The 27,963-nt window shown below is 37.2% G+C and overlaps 1 protein-coding gene across 1 annotated transcript in view; it reads left to right on the top strand.

Annotated features, from left to right (window-relative positions):
• The window catches only part of LOC126331792 (alkyldihydroxyacetonephosphate synthase), a 245,753-nt gene that overhangs the window by 203,084 nt on the left and 14,706 nt on the right, over nucleotides 1–27,963 (top strand). The window contains exons 7-11 of the mRNA XM_049996521.1: nucleotides 565–743; nucleotides 9,121–9,248; nucleotides 12,861–13,038; nucleotides 14,414–14,544; nucleotides 14,653–14,767. Coding sequence (XP_049852478.1) covers nucleotides 565–743; nucleotides 9,121–9,248; nucleotides 12,861–13,038; nucleotides 14,414–14,544; nucleotides 14,653–14,767 — 731 coding nt within the window. The remainder of the gene's footprint in view (nucleotides 1–564; nucleotides 744–9,120; nucleotides 9,249–12,860; nucleotides 13,039–14,413; nucleotides 14,545–14,652; nucleotides 14,768–27,963) is intronic.

The following is a 27,963-nucleotide window of genomic DNA, read 5'->3' as shown; positions in this document are numbered from 1 at the left end:
CTTTGCATGGCCATAGGGAGTTGTTGTCCATAGTTTTAGACAAAGACCAGTATTTTTCAGTATTCATGGGACTTCTTATACTAATGGAATATTTGCTGATAATTACTATGCAAAGCATCTTTTTATTAATCCTCTACATTGCTAACATCAAATATCCCCTCCTATACTTTCTCTACTACATAGTTGCTTTCTGTTAGTCTTTATTTAACTGATTTTGCGTTGCTTCAAATTTCTTTGAAAAATTCTCTGTTTTTATTCTTCTTTGATTGATAGATTTGCCTGATCTGAAAGGTGTGTAGTATTCTTTTATGTAATAAATTAGTACAATGACATCCAACATGTAAAGTACCTTTCTACAGACAAAAATGACATCAAATATATTGACTATTGTACATTTGGGAAGATGATATTCTTTTTCTGGTTAAAATTTCAAAATGAAAAATATGTTTTTAAAATCAATCTTGCTAGTAAGGTGTCATTCATCTGTGGTTTTTCCCTCCTCACAGCTGCAGATATCATAAACAAATAAGAGATGTTTAAAACTGATGTCCAGTTTGTATGTAGTTTAGGTGGATGGGTTGCTACACGGGCGTCAGGAATGAAAAAGAATGTATATGGAAATATTGAAGACCTGCTTGTACATGTAAAAATGGTTACCTCAAGAGGAGTTCTTGAAAAGAGTGGCCAGGTTCCCAGAATGTCTTGTGGACCAGATTTCAATCATGTTGTGTTAGGATCTGAAGGTAAGTTACTTGATGATTTTTTTTTTTTTCAGCAAACTGCACCATTATGAGCCTTGTAATTTACTGCCATTATGTTAATTGCTGTCAGTTTTTTGATGAGACAACACATCAGAATGAAAATTAATCTGAGGCAAGAGTTTATACCTAGTTGAACTAGGTTCTTATTCTAAAACTTTTTCATAACAGGACTCTCAGCTTTGTCTTTGAAACAGCATGTTAGCACCTGTTACCCAGTGACTATTACCCAGTCATAGACTGACTCAGAGCTTTATTCTGATAGATCCCTTCTCTTAAATTCCTGGACTCCACAGAGGGTCTCCTGCACACGTTTCTTGAGAAAAACTGATGTTAAAAAAATATTTGTTGGATACTGGCTTAGCTACAGTCAAGGGAATGATTCTAGACTAACCCTTTCGACCTACAGATGTGTGTAATCTGAACTGAGTCTCTTTGACTAATAAAAACTGTTTGCGCCAGAGTCAACCCTAGATCTATACTGAACGACAAAGGGATGTAAGGGTTCATGACACTACATACAGGGTGGTCCATTGATAGTGACCAGGCCAAATATCTCACGAAATAAGCATAAAATGAAAAAACTACAAAGAACGAAACTCTTCTAGCTTGAAGGGGGAAACTAGATGGCGCTGTTGTTGGTCAGCTAGATGGTGATGTTTTTTTTAAATAGGAACCCCCATTTTTTATTACATATTCGTGTAGTATGTAAAGAAATATGAATGTTTTAGTTGGACGACTTTTTTTGCGTTGTGATAGGTGGCGCCGTAATAGTCACAAATGTATAAGTACTTGGTATCACATAACATTCCCCCAGCATGGACGGCATTTGCTTCGTGATACGTTACCCATGTTAAAATGGACCATTTATCAATTCCGGAAAAGGTCGATATCGTGTTGATGTATGGCTATTGTGATCAAAATGCCCAACGGGCGTGTGCTATGTGTGCTACGACATCATCCAAGTGGTTGGACCGTTTGATGGATAGTTCCGTCATTTAAGGAAACAGGAAGTGTTGAGCCACATGTGAAATGTCAACCATGACCTGCAACAAATGATGATGCCCAAGTAGGTGGTTTAGCTGCTGTCGCAGCTAATCCACACATCTGTAGCAGACAAATTGCGCGAGAATCAGGAGTCTCAAAAACGTGGGTGTTGAGAATACAACATCACCACGAATTGCATGGCGACGACTTTGAACGACGTGTACAGTTGTGCCACTGGGCACAAGAGAAATTAGAAATTACGGGATGATGACAAATTTTTTGCACGCTTTCTATTTAGCGATGAAGCATCATTCACCAACAGTTTAACGTAAACCAGCATAATATGCGCTATTGGGCAATGGAAAAATCCACAAGTGGAACATCAGCGATCTTGGCAGATTAATGTATGGTGCGGCATTATGGGAGGAAGGATAATTGGCCCCCATTTTATCGATGGCAATCTAAATGATGCAATGTATGCTGATTTCCTATGTAATGTTCTACCGATGTTACTACAAGATGTTTTACTGCATGACAGAATGGTGAAGTACTATGATGGATGTCCGGCACGTAGCTCGCATGTGTTTGAAGTGCTATTGAACAGCATATTTCATGACAGGTGGATTGGTCGTCGAAGCACCAAACCATGGCCCATACATTCATCGGATCTGGCGTCCCCGGATTTCTTTGTGTTGGGAAAGTTGAAGGATATTTGCTATCGTGATCCAACACCTGACAACAAGTGTCAGCACATTGTCAATGCATGTGCGAACATTACAGAAGCCGAACTACTCGCTGTTGAAAGGAATTTCGTTACACATATTTCCAATTGCATTGAGGTTGACAGACATAATTTTTAGCATTTATTGCATTAATGTGGTATTTACAGCTAATCACACTATGATGATGCTTCAACGCTAAATAGAACGTGTGCAAAAAATCTGTCATCATCCCGTAATTTCTCTTGTGCCCAGTGGCACAACTGTACATGCGTTCTCAGAAATGATAAGTTCACAAAGGTGCATGTATCACATTGGAACAACCAAAATAAAATGTTCAAACGTACCTACGTTCTGTATTTTAATTTTAAAAACCTACCTGTTACCAACTGTTCATCTAAAATTGTGAGCCATATGTTTGTGACTATTACAGCACCATCTATCACACAGTGAAAAACGTGATGCAAGTAAAACATTCATATTTCTTTACATACCACACGAATATGTTATAAAAAATGGGGTTTCTTATTATAAAAACTGCATTTGATATCCGTTTGACCTATGGCAGCGCCATCTAGCAGGCCAACCATAGTGCCATCTGGTTTCCCTCTTCAAGCTAGAGAAGTTATGTTCTTTGTAGTTTTTTTGCTTGAAGCTTCTTTCGTGAGATACTTGGCCGGGTCACAATCAATGGACCACCGTGTATAAGATTTCTTTAACTTTGTATGACACCTTCTTGTATCTGACTGTGAATGTATGTCAGAAAATTTATTGTTCCTTCCTCTGGTTATTTTGCTTGTTCTTAACATCTTGGTGACAGCAGTTGCAGTGTCAGCAGACTTGGAAAATAAAGGTAGAGTGAAAGAGACAGTCTGGAATCATTCCCTTGACTGTAGCTAAGCCAGTATCTGACAAACCGTTTTTACACTTCAGTATATGTCAAGCAAAGTGTGAGAGAGTTTCTGTGGAGTCCAGAAATGTAGGAGTAGGGCCCTACCAGAATGAAGCTTTTGAGTCAGACTGTAGATGGCCTTAGAGTTTAACATATATTCTCTGTTATGTTTAATCTCTCTGTAAGTACTTGCTTCTACCCAACAAAAATTAGAACATCTGATGTAATCAGTGATAGTGAGCAATTATTGTGCATCTTAGTTCTCCTAAGTTGATGAGTGGATAATTAATGTTTCTTTTAACATAACTGTTTAAAAAGAAAAGACATTAATTTGAGAATATTTCGTTCTTAGTATCTGATAGATAACCAAGTCTGCCGCAACCCCTCACACTCCCCATTCCTTCACCATTCTAGCTCTCTTATAAGTAGTGTAAAGGAAGACTAATGACCTTGCCATAGTGGGTTGGCTTGTTTGCCTTAAAAATATAGGTAGCTATACCGCAGGTGCAACCACTTTCGAGAGGTCTCTCTGGATAAACTAAATTGAGTTATGGTTCCCGAGGAGGGGCAGCAGCCGTTGGACTGGCCTAGGTACATTAATCTACATAGTCTTCATTTGTTGAACCCATGGAAAACTGAAAGCAAGGGGAACCACAATCCAATATATTTTCCTCATGAATGTTCCAGTTTTCAGAGAAAGCATTTAGTAATGTTTCACAGGGTGTCTTGTCATGCCCACCACCCACAAAACTGTAATTTTCCCAGTTCATTGTTGAAAGTCTACACAATGATTACTGTATAACTGGGGAATTTAATTTGTGTACAAATGAAGTGAGGTTTTCTCTAAAGTTTTCGGTTACATCATAAAATGAGTGGTGGGCAGTAGAAGGATCCAATTATCATTTTATGCCCACCCCCTGATACTGAGTCCTGCCCAAACACACTCACTTCCAGCTTCAATTTCCTTCTCAGTTGATGTGAGTTTTTTGTCTGCTATGACAAATACAGCATCTCCATTTTCCATTAGTATATTCTTTCAATATACACTTAAATTTTCCCCAAAAATCTTTTTTTTTATTTCAGGTTTCCACCAGCTTTCTGTACCTAGTATTATGCGAGCTTCACAGCTTTTTTCAGGAGCACTTTGAACTCTTGTCACTTTGTTGTGAATGCTTCAGCAATTAACCAATAGGAATTTAATGCTCTCACCTATGGGAGGCACTTGTTTCACTCTTACACTGATAGTGTGTGTTTCCTACACCTATCATTATGTAGCCTGGATGGAGAGTTGACTAATCTAAAAAAAACCTTGTGCACCTCACACATGGTCAGCTATGTGGATAGCAGTTCTGATGATTCTACAGTTCTCAATCTTGTGGCACAAGTCCAGAAAGTCACAACCTAGCTTCAAAAGTCTCTAGTTCAGTCCTTCCACTTGACTGAGAACCAAGGGGGCCATAATCAGTTCTGGGTACAGAGCTGCAGATTGTGAGCTACATTGGAACTCCATGCGTAATTCTGGCCTTTTCAACATTCTGTGCCAGTCGCTGGAATGATCCATGTATGACCTTAGAGACAAGGTGATGGGCCTCATTTGTTACAATGTGCACCACAGTCTGCAGTATTCCCTCAGTGGGGTGCCAGAATAGCCCCTTCAACATGGTGACTGAAGCCCCCAACCATAGTCATTCAGTGCACCTGGTGTTCCTTCTTGTCTCTTGCTCCCGTTTGCCGAGGGAGACCATCATTTGCCATAATTTTGAACTGCCAAAGTTTAGTACACCCCTACCCTTTTGTGTTTGCCTCCTTTTGACACAGAAAAACAGGTTTCTCCAAAATAGGTGAAGTGAGTCCCATTGACTCAGTCTCAGTGAAAGATACCGCCTCAAACCCGTTAGGTAGGAGATTGGGTACAACGTCCTGCATCCTCCATGGTCGCCATTCATACGGTACACGGTGTGTAGATCTACCACTGAAACACCACTCACAGTCAAGTGGATGAATAATGACAGATTCCGTACTTTCTGCAGAGGAGATGTAGGAAAGGATAGTACTTGAGGTACCTTTTTTACTGGTACTAGAGGTACAAGGCTCTCAGGAGCTCTTCCAACACACTAATTCACAGCAGCTGCCAGTCATTTTACAGGAGTTATTGCGGTTTCCAGCTGCTTACAAATGTGAACCAACTACTTCCATGTTTGAGAACAGAATTCACAATGCGCATTTTGGCTGGTGCAATGCTTAACATGACTGTGAACAAATAACTTTAAACAAAGTCTGCTGATTATCTCTTATGTCTATGGAGCTAACAAAATTGCTAATTCTGTACAAGAATTGAAGTAAATATACAAAACAAGAGTTCTGTTATGGCCACAGAAAAACATATGGTTAAAAATACTAATTTCCCTAAAGTTTTTAAGGTTAGTTATAATTATTAGCAAACTCTAAAATAGAATTAATTTATGATAAATATAGATAACATACCGGTAAACTCCTCTGTAAGGGAAAACTAGATGTAACACAATATGTTTGTTAGAATATTTGTTACAGTAAATAAATCACAAACACTGATTTACTACAAATTATGTGCAGGACAATGGTAAATTCCAAAAATTCTCAAAAATATACTTTTTTGTGTTATACAATGAAATTTGGGGGCTATATTATTTGCCAGTAACTGTGAATCACAAAAAGCTGGTTTGCTGTGAAATAAGTTATCCAGACACACTCATATCAGTCATTTATGAAAATATAGTTTTTTAAGTGTCCAAAAATTATCTGTTTCTCACATAATTACACAATAAATTAGAGAATGATTGTTTTGAATGAAGAGAGGTCTACACTTCCCAAAAATTTTAAAACACCACAGTAAGCTTAAGCCAACAATTGATTACAACAGTAGGAGTTTATCATGGCACTCGCAGATGTCTGAAATTTCACATTTACTGCAGTACAAATGGGTATTGATACAATCAGTGAAACATTATGCAGAAGTGACTTGACATACAATTTTAAATTGGCACATGAGTCTTGCACATGCAGTTTCACACAAAGGAAAATTCTGAAGTCAGCTTTTATATGTAAGGAAAAGTGTGAACTGCATGTATTTTTGACTCTGTACCAACTTCTACACTGATACGCCAAAGAACAACACTGAGATTAACTCACTCAAAAATCTAGAAAATGTGCAACACCAACACAAAGCACATCTTCTACCTCTGCAGCTAACAATGCAACAATCCTGAGCCAGGTGGACTAAGGTTTTTATATATTCATGAGTGGCAGTGTGTTCCACTTTCAAACTCTTTCAACTAGTCACTGCTGTGGTCACATACTTTGTCCCTTTCACATAAATACTCCCTGCAAACAAAAATTAATATTTTATGTAAATAACAACTCACAAAGTAGAGGGTCTGTTAAGTTGGCAACTAGCATGTGAACAAACTGAAAACTTTGTTGGTTTTCAGAGGATTTTTTTTTATTTATTTAGTGTCCATGTACACACAAAAAAGGTTCATCTGAAATATAGCAATGTTTTCACTCTCATTTTTGTGTCAGACAGTGACTCACTGCCTCTTCTATTTGGTAAGTTATACTCTTAAACTGTTTACATTATGACATAAGTTTGCAAGCCATATTAACAAGTAATATTTCAGTATTCCAGATGTTGTTGATCATTTTAATGTTTCTTCGTGTCAGTGACTATACACACTTTTGTTGATTCTTTCTTCACTATGAAATGGGGCATCATTTAATGACTTTAACGAAGTCATTGTTGAATGTCTTCTTATGTTCTTCAAAGAAAAGATCTAATAGAATAGTCCCATAATTTTAAAAATTTAAGTTCAAACAATGTTTAAAACAGTCCAGGACCAAACAGGCAATTCCAAGCTTGCGGAGTAGGAGAGGTGTTGGCACAAAAAATATTTAACCATTATTTTGAAAGAACTTATTTATGGTACTACATACAACAGACTGCTAATTTCAGAATTACATCATGCTAAAATCTTTTATACTTAAAGTAATGCATTAATGGCTTTCATTACCAAACCGCGAGAGTTTAAATTTGAATTTGCATAAGCTTTGCAATGAAACAAACATCCAAAATTTTTAAGTAAACTTTACATTAAGTAAATAAACATCAAACATCTAAAACTTTCAGTTTTCAAAGGTTTCTTGAATTAAACAAACAATCCTTTATTTGAAAGTTTACATCAAATTCAAAAGAGGTATCCAAAACTTAACAGTAAATTTAAAGCATTTAAAAATGAAATGGCAAGTAGACAAGTCCCAAGTCCCTTTGCAGTATGTGAAATTGACTTGTTTCCAAATGGAACCCGATTTGCATGGCAGCATTTACTCCAGATCGGGCACTCGACTTGCATCACCTATACAAACCACATGTGGCTGTAAGTGTGGCCTTATATCGATTTTAGTAATTTAACTTCAGCACATGGTAACGGCTCCAGCAACATAGTATTTGTTAAGCACTTAATAACAACCAGGCAAGGTGAGTAAAATATTTTCAACCTTGAAACCACCAGGACTTAACGTAATTAGTAGGTTTCAGGCAACAAATTTAAGCTACCAAGAAAGTTTAGTGCTTAACAAGAGATGTAGCTGGATGGGTTAACAAACAAAATCAGCTACCAAAATTAAAAATAAATGTACAGAACCTGTACCACTTGGTACACCACACTCCTTAAACGTAAGGAAAGGTCTTTCCATCGCTTGACTACATGAACACAAACAAAATCTTTGTATCAAGGATGGCAAACTTCTTACTGTTTTACTTTAACATGTATATTTAGAGGAGAATAATGCTTACCAACAATAAAACTCTGACTGCATCATTCATCACTAGTTTTGTAATTCCATTTTCATATGCCTACACTTTGAAGCCCATCAAAAGCTGACAGCATTCCACATCTGGAGCAGTGCCTCCATTCAAAAGTAAACAGCAACTGTATTTGCCAAAAGCATGATCCACATTTCGAATTGACCCAGGATGACACGCGTTGAGACACTGTGTACTTTTTCAAACCTGGTAGTACCCAACCCACGTACATATGACCGCCAGTCCACAGAGGACACAACACACAGCCTATGGTGTAGGGCTAGTTGCATTGTGACTCCATTTCATCTTTCTGCAATGAAGTACTCACTTTCCAGTCTCACTCTTTCCATGGTGCCACCGAGCTCAACCTTTTAAAACTAGCTGCCCCAGAGTTCCTCTAGTAATCAGAGCTGCTAGCATGAGATATTGAAGCAAGATAATCGCTGAAGCAAGGTCAGCTGCATCACAACTCACAGAAAATGTCACTCTGATGATTAAAAATAATTTTTAAGAGAGCAGTGTTCAGCTGACATTACCCTTTTTTTTTTAATTTGAGAAGAACTTTATCCTACTTCAAATATTAACTTCTATGCACAATATTTGTAACAGTTAAGTACTTTTAAAGAGAATAGTCTTAGTAGTAATGTAAAATATCTATGTTCCTTCAATGTTTTCCAAAACTTAGTTTGGGACCAAGCTGAAATATAATTACGAAATATGGTTCAGTTACTCATTTTTGCACAGTACAGGAAACAACACAGTTATTAAGCAATGTCTTCTAATATTATCCAGGTAAATAAATGGCATCTGAAGAGAAATATCTGTGATTTAAAGAGTCATCTAATTTCTTTTAGAAAGAGATTATGAATGCATTTTTCTGTTTGTGTCTTTGATAATGGACTTGACATACATTTTATTGTATTTCAGGAACTCTTGGTGTCATCACTGAAGTTGTAATTAAGATAAGACCTCTCCCAGAGTGCAAGAGATATGGCTCTATTGTGTTCCCAGATTTTGAATCTGGTGTAGCGTGCATGAGGGAAATTGCATTGCAGGTGAGGGAAGTTGCCAATATTAATCACAAACTGAACTAAAAAACAGCTCTTAATTAAAAATTAGCTTGTTTGAATATTTCCTTGTTTCAGATATAATGCTCCATATCAAATCTGTAATTGATTAATCCAAAATATAGATAATACTAAAATAATTTAATACTTGAATTTGTTGTTTGTCATGAAATGTTGAAGGTGACACTGACAACTGTCTAAGGAATGTGAGACACACAGTATTTAGTAACAGTGCAAGAAAAGTAAAATGAAGAACATTACATAAAAATAAAGAGTAATGAAAACTCAATGGGGCTAGCAAATACATGTTTATTAAAACATTTTGTATGAAGAGGAATGAAATAAACTATTCAAAAAAAGTTTTAAATTAGGCTCAAATTGTGTTGTTGTTGTTGTTGTTGTTGTTGTTGCTGCTGCTGCTGCTGCTGCTGCTGCTGCTGCTGCTGCTGCTGTTTTGTGTTGGAGTAGATGACATCTTCAATACAATAGTGAAACAATGTGGAGCGATTACAGCGGATGTTCTGAGTCACATATGTAATGCATCTCTAACTCAAGGTATTTTCCCAGACAGCCATTGTGAGGCCGCTCTACAAAAAGGGGGACACAACAGATGTCAATAATTATCTGCCAGTATCCTTGCTTACAGCATTTACAAAAAGCTTCGAGAAAGTAATGTAATCAAGTGGTTAGACATCTCAGCAGTTCGGATTTCAAAAATGCTGCCCCACTGAGACAGCAATATACAATTTCACTGTCCATGTAGTAGAGTCTTTAAATAGTAAAATGTCACCAATAGGAATTTTCTGTGACTTGTCCAAAGCATTTGATTGTGTGAACCATGACATTATGTTACAGAAATTACAGTTCTATGGTATAAATACATAACAGGAAGCAAAAAGTTTCCTTACATGGGTCAAGTGACTTTAAATAAATTTGCCACTTCATCTAACTCGGATGAACTTACATAGGTGTTCCACAGGGTTCAATCATGGGACCCCTTCTGTTCTTGATATATGTGAACGACCTCTCTTCCCATCTGAAACTGGAAGCTGAACTGACACTGTTTGCTGATGATACAGGCACCCTTATTAATCCGATAAAAGAAACTCCAGTTGAAAATGATACAAATAAGGTCTTTGGAAAAGTCATTAATTGGTTTTCTGCAAATGGGCTTGTTCTAAACTTTGAAAAAACACAGTACATCCAATTTTCTGCTGCAAAAAGTACAGTTCCTTTGATAAATATAACACATCAACAGAAGTCAGTAGACAGGGTAGAGCATACTAAGTTTTTGGGTCTACACAAAGGTGAGAATCTTAATTGAAAAATTCAAATTTTGGATCTTCTAAAGTGACTAGGTTCAGTAACTTTTGCAATCAGAATAATTGCCAATTTTTTGGATGTAAAAAATTAGTAAGCTCACATACTTTGCATACTTTCACTGTCTGATGTCATATGGAATAATATTTTGGGGTAACTCAACATTTAGACAAAAAGTATTCACTGCTCAAAAGAAAGTGGTTAGCATAATGTGTGGAGTTCATAGTCTCACATATTGTAGGCATATTTTCAAAAGATTGGGAATTCTTACAACAGCCTCACAGTACATTTACTCACTAATTAAATTTGTTCGCAACAACATGGACCAGTTTAAAAACAACAGTGACATTCATGATTATAATACCAGAAAAAAGAAACACTTAAACTATCCTTTACTCAACCTATCTTTGGTACAGAAAGGGGTAAAATATGGCGCTATAAAAATCCTCACCAAATTACCAGATGAAATAAAATGTCTCACAGACAGCAGTAATAGCTTCAAAAATAAATTGCTATCATATCTCCGTGACAACTCCTTCTATACCATAGATGAATTCTTGAATAGAAATAAATAAATCTATAAATACAGTGCATGCCTTTTGTGCCATTTAAGGGAATGGGGTAAATAATAGAAATATTAATCCTTAACTCCGTATTTTATTATATATATTAAAAAATCTTGTTTCATATGTGCATTTCTTGTGCACTTGACATGTTCCACATTATAACGGCTACCATACCATGCGATTGATCAATGGAACACGCAACCAACTAACTAACTATTATTATTATGAAGCAATGGAAACTCCAGGTAGGAATATTAACAATGCAGGAAAAATTAGATTGCTACTTACTGTAAAGACGAAATGTTAAGTTTCAGTCTGGCACAATTAAGACACTTACACATAAGCTTTAGGCCACAGCCTTCATCAGAAAAAGAGAAACACACACCATGCATTTACATAAGTAAGCACACCTCACACACACATGACTACCAGCTCCAACAGCTCAGGCCACAATGCACATGGTGGAGTCACATGGTGTTAAATGTTACCCAGTAGCAAATTTTCACTCTTCATATGTTCACTTTCAAACAGATTACTTTTATTACGATTATTGTTCTGTTTGTACAAGGGGGCATTCAGTGAGTAATGCAACACCTTTTTTTATTTATTTCTTTTTTCCCCTTAAAGCAGGTTGGTTTTATTCAGGATTCAAATATGCCATATTATTCTTCATTCTTTCGGCTACAAAACCCTATTGTTCAATAAATCTCCATTCAATCCAATGACCTTATATGCCACCTTACTGGGGGGGCCTAAAAGTCTGCAACCTACCACTCTTCTGGTTGACATCAGAGCCAACGTCTTGCTGTATCAATAACCTCTACATCATCCATGTACTGCTGCCTGGAAAGTGCATCCTTCATTGGGTCAAACCCATGGAAGTCAGAAGGTATGAGATCCAGGCTGTAGAGTGAATGAGGAAGAACAGTCCAGTGAAGTTTTGTGATCTCCTCTCAGGTGTGCAGAATTGTGTGAAGCTTTTCATTGTTACGGAGAAGTTAATTTGCATTTTTGTCAATATCGTGAGGTTAGTACACCTGTGTGCGGCTTGCTGGCGTGAGGGAGATCAGACAGGTTTACACAACCTTGTTGCTTCACTGCCAAGTCTCCGTAGACATTCTGCAAGTGCCTGTGAATATCTGTGATGGTCTGGCTTTCTGCCAAAAGAAACAATGGGAGCACTCTGCTGGCAACACATCTACGTTGCAGAGGCCTTTTTGAAGGCTATGTTTAGCGCTGCCACCTATCGTAATTTCATGGTACTGTAGAGGCTGAAGTAAGAATATTCCAAGATGTCCAACAGCAAATTCAGAATTTTTTAAACTGAAGTTGACCAAGGAAAAAATGTATTGCATTGTGTATTGAACAACTACTATGTTATCTTTTTAAATTAGAATGATATTTTTCATTCCCTGTGCCACTTGTATCTTAAGTTCTTACATTCACATATGTGGATATACTAAAAAAACTTTTTTGATCTGCTTAGCCATATATTTAACGTACATGCATAACCTGCATATTACTATTTAGAAACAATAGTAGTAACAGTGAGAGCAACTCTTGAATTAAGAGAGCAAACTAGCTAAGGTTTTGAGATTTAGTTTTCTTCCCTTAGACTTGTAATATTGGAATTATATGAACGCATTTTTAATGTCAATTTGTTGCTGCCTATGCACGTAACCTGACACTAATGAGCAATTTTACTTTTTTCTAGCGGTGCCAGCCTGCTTCTGTCCGCCTAATGGATAATGAACAATTTAAATTTGGTCAGTCATTAAGGCAGCCTACAGGGTATATGGGACTGTTGCTTGAGGGTCTGAAGAAACTTTACATCACTAAAATAAAAGGATTTGATTTAGATACTCTGTGTGTTGCTACACTGTTGTTTGAGGGTAAGCAGAATCCTGGAATTGTGTTTTAATTGTTTATGTAATAACCATGGAGATTTAATGCATGCCTTTTTAGTGTGCACTTCTGCTTCATTGGTTAGCATAGCAACATTTGTTGAGGGCAGAGGTAGATATCTTGTATGCCCAAGATACTGTTTGGTGTATAAAAGCCTGTCACAAATAAAACTGTGAAGTTGCTAGAATAATATAACAGTAGTATCCTGATTAATGTACACTAGAGGAGTGTCACGTATAACTGTGCAGAATGTGCAGATGGCCTGTCAAAAACTGCACTTCATTGAGTCTACAACATTAATTATGATACTCTTGTGTTAGTAGTGGTGGTGGTGGTAATTACTATGTCTAATTCATATTTCTGATGAACTGTAATTCCTAACCCATATAGCTGGTTATTGTTTCTCATCATCCTCATCAGTCATGTAAAATGAATATAAATGATTTAAATCTGCTATTGACCACATACAATTTGCTTGTTAATGCATTTAGTACATGGCTGTTCTGTGATGGTTTTTATAGTACTAAAATAACTTATCCAGGTAAGTCATTTTAGGTATTACTGCACAATGTTCCTTTATTTTGTTGTTCCACTAAAATATTTCAGTTCAACTCTCCTTCCCCTGTTTCATCTTTGTTCTAGATGTTCATTAACCCTTTATATGCAAGGCAAAAAAAAAAGTTTCCAATGTAACGAAATTGTCTTTGATTTTTTAATCATCCACAGTGTTTTTATTTAGTTTTACAAGAATCTCTTGCTTTTCATGATAAATAGTTGTAGACTGAGATTTTGCTTGTTTGGTTCACTATTATACTCATTTCAGTAAATAATTTTAAGCTTTCATTTAACTAATTTCCTACATCTTCTCTTTGAAAGCTGATCAGTAGTAGAAATAATCTTACCGTTGTATCTAACCTTGCAACAGAATCCTACTGTCCAAATTACAGTTACCTATGAAAACTTGTAACTCTACCGGTAAGATGTACAAAACATGAATAGGCTCTTCTGTTGTAAACATTGTTATGTTCTGGTTTAAGAAATGAGAATTATTAATTGTAACAAAATGCTTTGACTAAGGTAGTGCAGCTGTCTCATTGTTTATGTTCATTTTCTTAGTATGTCAGAAAATGGTCAGTGATTAAATATTTAAACTGAATCCCTCTGTGGACTTAAATTCATTGTTATACACTATCTCCAGATTATTTCACAAATTTTGTAATCCATTATTGCATTTATGTAATGTATTCCTTAAAAACCATCATCTTCAACTGTAAAGATTCAGGTATAGTGTGATGTAACCTCATGCAGCATAAATATGCTGAATTTTTACATGTTGCACATTTTATTTAAAATTATTTACAGGAGACAGAAAAACTGTTGAAGCCCAAGAGAAAAGAATATATGAAATAGCAGATCATTTTGGAGGAGTACCTGCAGGAGAAAAGAATGGTGAAAGAGGATACATGTTAACGTTTGTGATAGCCTATATCCGAGTAAGTAAAGTTTGTAAATGGGACCAAAAAACGTTGCCTTATTCATTGTTCTTCACCAATATTGGCAATAAAACAAGCTCCTCCACTAATCCTAAAATTCTTTTACAGGATCTTGGGCTAGAATACAATGTAGTTGCAGAATCGTTTGAAACATCTGTTCCTTGGGATCGAACTTTATCATTATGCAATAATGTGAAGCATCGTCTGTCTCAAGAATGTCAAGGTGGATAAGTGCTTACTATATAATAAACATCAGTAATTATAAAATAATACCAGTGTTTCATGCTATAGTAAAGTTTTAACAGAATTGAAAATTTTAAACATTCTTCTTAACGTAAAAATTTTACAATTCGTGTTACCAAGTTAAGTTGAAGCAAAGTAGAGCGGCTTTAAAAATATCACTTCTTTATATTATATGCACATACTGCTTGTTCATTGGCTTGATTTGGCAATACTCAGGTATGAAAAATCTTAGCTTCAAATGAAGATAACGTAGCGTCCAAATTGCTTGAAATGGGGTTGTTTCCACCAACGTTCTTATGTCCATATTGCGTGTTAACACACATAAATTTTAGAACTAAACATGAAATGCATATAACCGTGGGTAAATTAAAATTTTTATACTACCATTACAAATTGTGTAATACTATTAAAATTAACTAATTTGGCATCCACTTAGACACACTCCTTTATGGAGTCCTACAACACAATTGTGTGTGTGTAGATTTAGTTCCACAAAAAATTTGTTTGTGCTATGCTTGTTGCACAATGTAATTCTCATTTTTGTACAAAGCAGATTATCCTTTTTACTAAAAATGGTGGTCTCATTCAAAATAATTGAAACAGTTGTACTTTGTTCTACAAAAGCAAACTGGTGCTTTTCATTTATTATAATGTTGTTCTACCAAGAACCGACAGAAGATTCTGTTAACAAATGTACTTGTTTAATAAATGTAATTATGAGAGTTGTTAAGAGTAAGACTATGAATGTAGTCTTTTGTGTGTGTCACGGTAACTATTAACTTGATAATCTTCAATAAGAACTGGCAAACTCTTCTTGATTTCTTTGAATGCTCTGTCTGCAAATTCTGTAATTTAACTCTGCAGGTTTCGTAGGGCCATGTGAACCAAAAGCTATGTGGTCATAGAGTCAATCACTGCTTAATTAAGAAGAAGAAGAAGAAGAAGAAGAAGAAGAAGAAGAAGAAGAAGCAGATGAAATTTAAAATCAGATAAAGAAGACTAAAAAGGTCTACAGTAATATAAATAATATTGTTTGGAACAAGGCCCTGAACTGCTACTAGGAACTTTTATACACAGTAAAAGAAGTGTGCCACAAAGAAGCTTTTCCACTTCTATTTGAAAACATGGCATTTCTCTCTCAAATTTAGAACATTCTTTGTGAATTCAGAGTTGCCCAGAAATACTGCTGTGAGTTGTGCTGCATGTAATATAATGTAGAGGTTAGCATCACTGGGTGGTGTGTACTGATTACCATGCCAAACCCAGCCACTAGCAATTATTTTTTATTTAGTATTTATCTTTTTTGTATAGTTCTTGAAATTTCTTACCTCAGTAATGTTCATGTGATCTGAAATATTCTGTGTGTGTGTGTGTGTGTGTGTGTATATGCCAAGTACTCCAAAACATGTATATCAAAGTCGCTTCAATTAGACAATGTAAAGGCCATCGCATACATGGACTAGTACCAGAATACAAGGAGTACATCATTCCCCAGGTCCGTATAGTCAGGAAACCAATGGATTTCAAAACTACAAGAAGTCAGCTGCACATCTGGCACCCAACAGCCTTTTCTGGAGATGGTAGTCAGGACCCATCAAAATGACTGGAAGGATTTCACTTAGTCACCAGACAGAAAAAGTGGGATGACATGATGTGTTTGGCAAATGTGTATGGTGACTTTAATGGCATAGCCTAACAGTGGTTCGAGCGCAATGAAGGAAAGCTCAATAGCTGGGACAAATTCCAGGCCAAACTAAAGAAAACAATTGGTGACAATCAGCATCAAGTCCATATAGCAGAATAACACTTGGAAAACAGAGTCCAGCTCCATGTGGAAATGATACGTCTTATATACCGAATGTTTTGGCCCTATGCCACATTGTGAATCCGAATATGACAGAAGCCAACTGAGTAACATACTTGGTGAAAGGAGTCACAGAAGATGCGTAAAGGACGTCACAAAAACCGAGGAGTTCCAGGTGGTGCCAGCACATCAAGGAAAAGCAATAGAAAAGAGTTGGACAAAAGAAATATGATCGACTCAACTGTGAGAATTGTCAGACCAAGCAAACAAAAGATAAGTCGTGAATGCCATCCCTTTATGTCAGAAGGTAATAGAGAACGTTGAAGAGAAGGGGTACCCATCTGTTGCACCAATCTTTGCCACCAGTTGAACATGCCAGGAAGAATGCAATCAACCAACTCAGACTTAGGCCATGGCTGTTAAACGACAACCCAGCACCCGACCAACACAGGCACAACCATCTCCTCCATCAGGTATAATGGCTGCAGAACAACAGACATTTGGAGGACAGAGGACAACACTCAAGTGTGTTTCCACTGTGGATGTCTGGGACACTTTGTACACTTATGCAGAGAAAGATGATGAGTTTTAAATGACTAAAACAACACAAGAAGTCAGCTATGCATCCCAGTCAGGTGCAGACAATTATAGCCAATGTGTAGAAAAAGCCGTTACCTGATGAGGTCACTCCTGAACATACCATAGCCAAAACCCATCTCCATACTTAGGTGCCAAGTTTAGCAAAACTAAATAAGGTGACCATTTATGGAGGTGAGACTGCCAAAGATGGAAATCCTCCATGGATGACAGTTACCAAGTGGTCAGGAAATTTCATCACTGCTGTCATGGGCCAATGTGCCCAGCCACTAGTTGGCTCATGAGCTGCTTTTTCTATCGTCTAATTATAATCATTGATTGCTCAAGAAGATTATGTTCTGTGATACAAAAGCAATTGTACTGAAGTTCTGAATACATCCAGACAACATGAGCATTACAAGAATAACTGTCAGTGACCAAACACAGCTTTTTGAATTTGTCATTTTAATAAAATGTAGTCACTATGCCAGTGCTTGATTTGTGACAGTACCATTAGCTCCAAATAAAAAAAAAAAACTTAGATCCACAAATTTTGAGATATGGTAGGACAGAACTTCTGCAGTGGTTGAAGCAATGTAAATAAATGTTGTATTCACACTTAAAAAGGCTTATAAAGGTGTAACAATAGCATTTTAAGAAGTCTAAATTTCAAGAACACCCCCTGGAAGGTAACAGTACTCAAAACTCTTGTTTTTGCAAGTCAGTCACTGTGGAGTGTTATTCTTGGACAGAACTTCCTGCAAGTGCCACAGGCAGTCATAGACTGTAGGCCAGAGCATCAGATTGATGAAGTTATTCCAACAAGCACACACAACAAATATTGCTCTAGGCAGTTGGTTGTCAATGAAGACATTATCCTGCGATCATTCAGATGAGTTGCAGTTGTCAGTCTAGATGGTGTGTTAAACTGTGAAGCATTTGTTGATTACAGTAAGCTACTCATGCTCACAAATGAAATCTGCCGACCAGCAAAGATCATAAACATTACAGATGGACAACTAAAGCTTCGTATCACTAATTGTCAAGAGCAGCCACAACTCGACCCTGTAGGTATGTGTGTAGGAACAGCTGAACCAGTCCAAGATGGCAACTCAGTGTCATAGACAAAGAATTGTGCTCCACTACCACTACAGACAGTGTAGTGAAGGAAGCCACTATCAAACTACCAACAGTCTGGCTTGACTGAGGAACAACATTGGCAAGTTTTAGCCATGCTGCAACAATTTTTAGATGCTTTCTTATCCAGGGTGGAGAAAAGATAGGCAAAGCATTCAATGGTAAAACACTGTATCAACAATGGGGATTATCCACTAATTAACCATTGCTCTTATTGGGTGCCACCAACTGAACAATGGATATTCTGGGAAGAAGTGGAGAAGATATTTCAATATGACATTATTGAACTTTCAGAGAGTCCTTGGTCCTCTCCTACAGTCCTCACAAAGAAGAATGATAGCACGTGACATATCTGCATCAACCATCAATGACAAAAAAATCATGAAGAATGATGGCTAGTTGTTACTGTGCATTGATGACACCCTAGACTACCTGAAACAGTTAAGGTATTTCTTGACTATATGCAGGCAGTACTGGCAAATCAAGGCTGGTGAGGCTCAATGGGAAAAGACAGCCTTCGTAACTCCTGACGGCCTCTAGTTATGCTATTTTGACTATGTAAGGTTCATGCCACCTTTGAATTTACGATGGACAACCTGCTCTTACTTCTTAAATGGGTGATGTGTCTTTGTTGTCGGTTTTTTGAAGACATTTGATGACTATGTAAGTCACCTGATGACTATATAAGATAGCATGCCTCCACCTCAATCCGAAAAAATTTCTTTCTGTAGCTCAAGAAATAAAAATCGTATGGCACCCAGTTAATGGCGACGGTGTCCGTGCTGAACCGTAGAAAATACAGGCAGTCACAGATTTTCGGACTCCTCCGCATATTGATGTCATCAGAACTTTTCTGGAAAGTGCTTGTACAGATAGTGATTCATAAAGGACTTACATAACAAGGCATGTCCCTTGGTAGATTAGATTAGATTAATACTTGTTCCATAGATCATGAATACAACACTTGGTAATGATGTGGAACGTGTCAGGTTAATGAAAGATGTCTGTACAAGATATTACATTACACAAAATATTGCATGACACTAATGCTTAAGTTAGTTTTTTTCCCTCCCTTAATTTATATCTAAAAATTCAGCCAATGAGTAGAAGGAGTTGTCATCTAGAAATTCTTTTAATTTATTTTTAAATGTTGGTTGACTATCTGTCAGGCTTTTGATGCTGTTTGGTAGGTGACCAAAGACTTTTGTGGCAGCATAATATACCCCTTTCTGTGCCAAAGTCAGATTTAACCCTGCACAGTGAAGATCATCCTTCCTCCTGGTGTTATAGCTATGCACACTGCTATTACTTTTGAACTGGGCTGGATTATTAACAACAAATTTCATAAGTGAATATATTTACTGTGAGGATCCCTAGATCCTTAAATAGATGTCTGCAAGATGACCGTGGGTGGGCTCCAGCAATTATTCTGATTACACGTTTTTGAGCAATGAATACTTTTCTACTCAACGATGAATTACCCCAGAATATGATACCATACGAAAGCAGTGAATGAAAGTAGACATAGTAAGCTAATTTACTGAGATTCTTATCACCAAAATTTGCAATAACCCTAATAGCATACGTAGCCGAACTCAGACGTTTCAGCAGACCATCAATGTGTTGCTTCCAGTTTAACCTCTCATCAATGGACACGCCTAAAAATTTTGAAAATTCTACCTTAGCTACAGACTTCTGTTCAAAGTCTATATTTATTACTGGATTTGTGCCATTTACTGTACGGAGCTGTATATACTGTGTTTTATCAAAATTTAAAGAGAGTCCGTTTGCTGAGAACCACTTAATAATTTTGTGAAAAAACATCATTTACAATTACATCACTTAGTTCTTGGTTTTTGGATGTTATTACTATACTTGTATCATCAGCAAAAAGAACTAACTTTGCATCTTCATCAATGTGGAATGGTAAGTCGTTAATGTATATCAAGAACAGTAAAGGACCTAAGACCGAACCCTGTGGGACCTTGTGCTTGATAGCCCCCAAGTTTGAGGAATCAGCTGTTGTATTAACATTACATGAACCACTTATTTCAACTTTCTGCATTCTTCCAGTTAAGTATGAATTAAACCATTTGTGCACTGCCCCCCTCAAACCATAATGATTTAGCTTATCTAAAAGAATTCCATGATTTACACAGTCAAGGCCTTTGAGAGATCACAAAAAATACCAATGGGTGATGTCCGGTTATTCAGAGCATTTAATATTTGATCAGTGAAAGCATATATAGCATTTTCTGTTGAAAAGCCTTTCTGAAAACCAAACTGACATTTTGTTAGTACTTTATTTTTACAAATATGGGAGGCTACTCTTGAATACATTACTTTCTCAAAAATTTTTGATAGAGCTGTCAGAAGAGAGATTGGGCGATAGTTGTTGACATCCGACGTATCCCCTTTTTCATGCAATGGTTTTACAATGGCATATTTCAGTCTATCAGGGAAAACACCCTGCTCCAAAGAGCTATTACATACGTGGCTGAGAATCCTACTTATCTGTGGGGAACAAGCTTTAAGTATCTTGCTGTAAATGCCATCAATTCCGTAAGAGCTTTTACTTTTGAGTGAGTTTATTATTTTCCTGATTTCAGAGGGAGAAGTTCGTGGAAATATAGTTGTTTCAAACTGCACAGGTATGGCCTCTTCTATTAGAAGCCTTGCCTCTTCTAGTGAAGATCTAGATCCTACTTTCTCCTCAACATTTAAAAAATGATTATTGAAAATATTTCCAATTTCAGATTGTTTGTTAGTACACTTGTCATTCAGTTTTATGGCACTAAAGTTTTCCTGTGCTCTTGGTTGCCCTGTTTCCCTTTCAATAATATTCCAAATTGCTTTAATTTTATTATCAGAGTTACTGATCTCAGACATGATACACATGCTTCTGGACTTTTTAATAACTTTTCTTAGTACCGCACAATAGTTTTTATAATATTGAACAATTTTGGGGTCAGTACTCCCTCTTGCTGTTAGATACAGTTCTCTTTTACGGTTGCAAGATATTCTTATTCCTTTAGCTAGCTAAGGTTTTTTTATATGTTTTCTTGGAATTATGTTTCACTGTTTTCTTGGGAAAACAATTTTCAGATACCCTTAAAAATGTATCGTGAAATAAGTTATATTTCAAGTTTGCATCGGGTTCCATATACACTTCATCCCAGTCTAGCTCCTTTAGTCTTTCCCTAAAGTTTGCAGTATTTATATTGTTAATTGAACGCACTGCTTTGGAATTCTGAACTGCTACAATAAGGCACCAGATTTTCCTAGAATAAGGTACAAGAAAGAACTTTTGTTTTTGTTAAGGAGGTGCTGTTATCTTAAAAAGTCCAAACATTTTATGACAGGAATGCTGAGATAGGGCTTCACACTAATGCTAGTGATTATGGGATTGGCACAGTTGTTGTGCAGATTCAGGAAGGTGCTGAAAATGTGATAGCTTATGCTTCCATAGTTCTCTTGGTGTGCAAGAGGAAATGCTCTGCAACTGAGGAAGAGTGCCTTTTAGTTCTGGAGTTATTTATTATGCAAACAATTCTCCATTGTGACAGACTGCCATTCTCTATGCTAGCTCGGTGCTGGGGTGTGATATGTCAATTTTGATAAAAGAATCTACCACATCTCCCAAGCCTTCATAATGGCGACAAAAGCTTGAGGGATTTGAAGAAAGTTTATTTTATTTGTAGTTATGTTGTGATGTCACATTGTGGGAGGAATGGTTTGCGATATGTGCAGGTGTGATGAAAGATGTGGGTGTATTACATCTACAAGGTGGGACGGCAGGTTAGCATCTCCAGCTGCTGTGGGAGAGCTTGTTCCTTGATGTCATGCCTTGGTGTTTTGCAGTCATCGTTATGACAACAATGTAAATGGTGTGAAGACTGTGAAAGTTATTATGAATGGGAGTAATGAATTATTGTATTAAGAAGAATTAATAAAAGAGTTCAATGTGGAATTCTTCAGAGTTGTTTAAGTAATTGGAAGAAAATCCCCACTCTTTTTCATCGTCCAAACAAGAAAAGAGGTGACAAAGTCCACAAACTACTGCTTGGAACACCTGCCTGGTGGGTCTGAATTAGCAAGGCAGCAAACTAGGCTACCGCAAGAAATTTTATTAGTACATGTCCTCATTGAGGTCAAGAGGGTGACAGATTATAATTCCTACCAATCACACTTCCTTGAACAGAGTTTACTTGATTTGGTGCCCTAGAGCAACACTTGAGATAGAGGTACTGAAAAAAGAGAGTGGTAATTGGAACTAGACAATGTTGAGAAAACAAAAATATGTCATTGCTCTGGGCAGCTGATGTCAACAACAGAGGAAATACTATAGTATGCATGTCATGCAATTCTACGAACTGACTTACATTCACAACAAACATTAATGTCAATTAAATTGAGGAGAGAGAATTTTAAATTTTAATTAAGAGTTATCAGTGCTGCAAGCTACTTGAATTATCCAGTGAGCTGTCCTCAGCTTGAAACCCAGCTTCCTTTTTTCATTGTATGGTTGGATAAACATGTTCACTCTTTTTGTATAACGTGTCTAAACATAGTGCCTTAAGTTCTATTAAGTGAAATTAATTGTTGCTATACTATATGCCAGTAACTACACACAACATGGAAGGTGGTTTACTGGAAATATTAGAAAAATAAGAAGTAATACCAAAACCCAAGGGAAAGGGTTAGAAAGTTTACAAACAACTACGTCATCTCACCAAAGAAGTTACAAACCAAGATAATTTAAAGAATGTGACTTTGTCAGGAATGGGTTTCAAGAGGTAACTGATGAAATGAAACAAATAAAAGATTTCACTAAACATGAATTTACAAGCATTAATGAGAAAATGAGACTCAAAAGGATGGAGACATTAGAGCAGAGTAATGGATCTAGTGAGTTAAAAAAAAAACTGAAATAGAACTTAGCAGAAGGCAGGCTACTGATAATAGTCACATGAATGACAACAATGAGGGTGTTCGTTATTCAGATAAGTTTCTGAAGAAAAAGGAAAGCAAATTCTGTCAGATGAATAAAAAGAACCACAATCTAGGTAATAAGGTGGGAAATATGCAGAAAAAATGTACAGTCCCAAATATTTGAACCTAACGCAGTTAGTACTACAGACAGGACTGTCAGTTCTAGTGAGTCTTCTCGAAATCAACGACCCTCATAAAGAGATTACCCAAGAATCATAGCTGAAACATCTCTCAAGCCTCCATAATGATGAAAGATGCTCATGAGACTTGAAGGAAGTTTATTTTATCAATTGTTAAGTTTTGGATGTCATGCTGTGGGAAGAATGGTTTGTGGTATATGCAGGTGTGGTGAAAGTCTTGGGCACATTACATCTACAAGGTGGGATGACGAGTTAGCTTCTCCACCTGCTGTGGGGGTGCTTGTTTCTTGACTTCACAGCTGGGAGGTGTTTTGCAACTACAGAGAAAAGGGTTGTAACAACTGCCATGCAAACAGTGTAATAAGCAAAATCTAATGAATTGTCAGTTCAGTATTGTGAATGGAAGTACTGAGTAATTGTGTTAAGACGATTTCATTCAGGATTAAAACATGAAATTCTTTCAAATTATTTCAGCAGTTTGGAAGAAAATCCACACTCTTTTTCAGCACACAAACAACACAAGGGGGGATGAATCACGATTATTTGGTCCTGGCTTGCACGTTCGTATCAACAAAACATCAAAACTGCCAACCGCAAAATATTGTATTAGTGCATGCTATCATCAAGGCCAAGAGGATGACAGATCATGTTTTCCACCAATCACACTTCCTTGACCACAAATCACTTTACTGTATACCCGGAAGGATCCATCAGGTCAGTTGATGAGATGGACATTGAGGCTTCAGATGTACAATGCCACAGTGGTACATGAAAACACACAGACACAAGGACTCTCATTGCATTTCAAGGAATCCTTTGATGGAGCACAGCAAAATATCAATACTCGCTGGAAATGGCATTGCTGCTGGACATGGGGAAGATCCAGCATTGCTGAAAATCATAGGAGTCCTGAAGAAGGTGGAGCTGACCAAAGGAGGATTCCAGTTAATGAACAAAACATCATATAAAAGGAACTATGATCCAGTTTGTGGAAATGATTGCTCATTGTCCCAGCACATCCATGGCCAGCTATCCTGAAGGTTTTCAATGACGCTTCAGAGTCTCATCTTCTGGGATTCGTGGTAACTCTAGACAGTATCGGATGCAGGAATAACTGGCCAGGTTTCTACTGGAGTGATTTAAAATAAAATGGAATGATCATATAAAGTTGATCGTCGATAAAGCAGATACCAGACTGAGATTCATTGGAAGAATCCTAAGGAAATACAATCCTACAACAAAGGAAGTAGGTTACAGTACACTTGTTCGCCCACTGCTTGAATACTGCTCAGCAGTGTGGGATCCGCACCAGATAGGGTTGATAGAAGAGATAGAGAAGATCCAACGGAGAGCAGCGCACTTCATTACAGGATCATTTAGTAATCGCGAAAGTGTTACGGAGATGATAGATAAACTCCAGTGGAAGACTCTGCAGGAGAGACGCTCAGTAGCTCGGTACGGGCTTTTGTTAAAGTTTCGAGAACATACCTTCACCGAAGAGTCAAGCAGTATATTGCTCCCTCCTATGTATATCTCGCGAAGAGACCATGAGGATAAAATCAGAGAGATTAGAGCCCACACAGAAGCATACCGACAATCCTTCTTTCCACGTACAATACGGGACTGGAATAGAAGGGAGAACCGATAGAGGTAGTCAGGGTACCCTCCGCCACACACCGTCAGGTGGCTTGCGGAGTTTGGATGTAGATGTAGATGTAGATGGTTTGTTACACTACGTGAGCCACTGTAAGGAATGCCAGTGAAGGGAGCACATGGTGCAATCACCTCTGGGGCATCTGGCACCAATTCCCCTGCTGTAAGCTATTCCAATGAATTAAAATTGAGCCCTTGTGCAGGTTCCTGAAGTTGACAGACAGGGATCAATAGATAATAGTCTGCATTATCTGCATCACTCACTACACTGTCACCAAAGCTGTGCCTACTGCTGAAGCTTTGGAAGTAGCAAAGTTCCTTGTACAAAATATCATTTTGAAGCACTGAGTACCCAGAGAGGTGATCTCTGTTCATGTGGAAGTTTTAAAGTTGAGTCTAGTATCAGAGGTAATTTCACAATGCAAAGTTATTTATAAGATGACAACGGTCTACCAGCCACAAATGAATGGCCTTACAAAACACCTTAATAATATGTTGGCAGATGCACTCTGCGTGTACATTGATGTCAAAAAGAGAGATTGTTGTGATTTCGCATATAACACAGAGAAGTGAAACACTACAAGCTTCACATTGTTCTTTCTGCTCCATGATCATGAGGCTTAAACTATGTCATGTACATTGTTCCCATTTCAACTGCACAGTACTCAGAATGACTACGTGAAACATTTCATCACCAGGGCAAATACCAAGAAATCTGGATTGCAGATGGACCGTGGACACTCAGAGAGGGATGAGAGCTATACATGATGCCAAGCCCCAGCCAATAAGATACTGTCCTGGGACTTAACATGTCTTTTTGTGGCTGTGCAGGAAGTGGAACTATCAGAAAGGTTACCAAAGTGCTACTTTGGGCCATATTGTATCCTTCATTGCTTGTTGGAGATCACATACGAAGAAGACAAAAGTGCAGACACACAATCCATGCTTGAAGACCTATAACAGTCCTGGGGCATAGATAGATGATGTGTTCTTTTCATCAAGGAAACTGAAGACCCACTCGATGACAGTGAAACTTCAGCAGCGAGGCGAAGGAGCTACCCTTGATGATCATTATAGTGAAAATTATGTGATAACATGATTACAATGTGAGGATCAACCAATGCTGCTTTGCAGAGGACTATTAAAGAGATCTAAATCCAGGTAGCTGTTTTAGGTCCAATGAGAGGGAGGTCACTCTTTCTGCAGGAGAGCGAGCAATGCTATAAGCTGTGCTGCATGCATTGTAGCAAAGCACTTAGCATCATTGGATGATGTATTGTGGCTCACTATTTCAAACCCATCTAGGAGGTTCTCAAAGTTTGTTATTTGTGTAATGTTTCTATATTCTGGAATATTTTTGGTTTGTATATATAGCAGACACCCCATCCAGGATAGTGCATTCTCTTCTGTCTGTACATTGGTGTCATAATAAATGCACTTTCAGTGTTAAGTGCTGCACTTTATCGATGACTCAATTTTGAGATGTGGATTTGATTGAAACTACAAGATAACAGCTTGATACCATAATATATAATGGAGTGAAAGTAAACAATATTTGATGTTTCAGTATCAGAAATAGTAGAGGTAGCAGCTTTTAGTCTCTCCCAAACCCTCAAAATTGATACTTCCAAATTTAAAATGTTAAACTTCTCATGATGTGGTGGCGCCCTCTATGCACTGCATATAAAGGGGACCTTCACAGCCCAGCATCCAGTCATTGACTCACCTCAGAAGATGTTGGCTGCAGTTGGCAAGAAAATATCAGGAGGAAGAATTTCTACTGTCCAACCACAGCCTCTTAGTCCAGAAATTCTAATTAACAATGCTCAACTTCACTAACTTGACCATCTTGTGACACTGAGATTTCATTTCAAGAGTTCCATGTCAGAAACTGTATGCATTGTGTTGTTCAGTTTAGTGTCAATCTCTTTCCTGAAAGTCATGAGCTACTGTTATCTAGTACCTTTCCTGCTAAATTATTTAAATTACATTTCATGTCTTGCACCATGAGTCTTGTTATCTGAAGGTAGAAATGTTATTGAATCACATGCCATGTTTAGTGGATAGTTATTGATACCAGTTAAGAAAAATTGTGGACAGAATAGAACCCTATACCTCTCACCCTCCCTAAACCATTGTTCTGTTTTTCAATTATTCTCTTATTTTCCAAGTAGCTCACAATCAAATAATTTTGTTATGTCAGAGAAGGTGCCTAATGGTACTAGCAAATCAGTTAACCCTATTAGTTCCTGACATACAGAAGAATAAATTGCATTCTTGATGTATGTTCCTTTCCTGAAGCCAAACAGAAAATCTGATGGCTTATTGTGTATACTGAGATGTGTTACTACTCTCTTATTTCTACCATCCCAAAACTTTTGAAAACATTGGTAGCAAGAATATTGAACTGTAATTGTTTACATTATCTTTTTCTCCCTTATATAAAGTGTGTTTACTAATAAGTACTTTAATTATTGGGAGACTGGGAGCATCTGAAAGAGACATAGTAGAGGTAACTGAGTGCAGGACTTCCATATGTTGCACTGCTCTTAATAAATGATATTTAATCATACTCACAAGCATTTTACTCTTTGGCAATAGAGTAATTCTTTAAATTTGTTATTTGCTGGTTCTCTGTAACTGCACGTGACACTGTCTCAGAATAACAGATTTTAAATGTTCTCTGTACTTGGTGTATCTATAAAAATTTGATTTAACTTGAAATCTATCAACAGGAAATGATAATAGAATGTTATTTGATCACTGATAGTATCATTTCCACACACACAGAATATGTGAAATGTTGAGATGTTTATGTAACAACTTATCTTATGGAATTGTGTTCTGAGAGTTCCCTTTTGTCTTGGCTTAATG

This window comes from Schistocerca gregaria, chromosome 2, assembly GCF_023897955.1.
Source record: "Schistocerca gregaria isolate iqSchGreg1 chromosome 2, iqSchGreg1.2, whole genome shotgun sequence".
NCBI lineage: Eukaryota > Metazoa > Arthropoda > Insecta > Orthoptera > Acrididae > Schistocerca > Schistocerca gregaria.
This window is presented reverse-complemented; position numbering and strand designations above follow the sequence as displayed.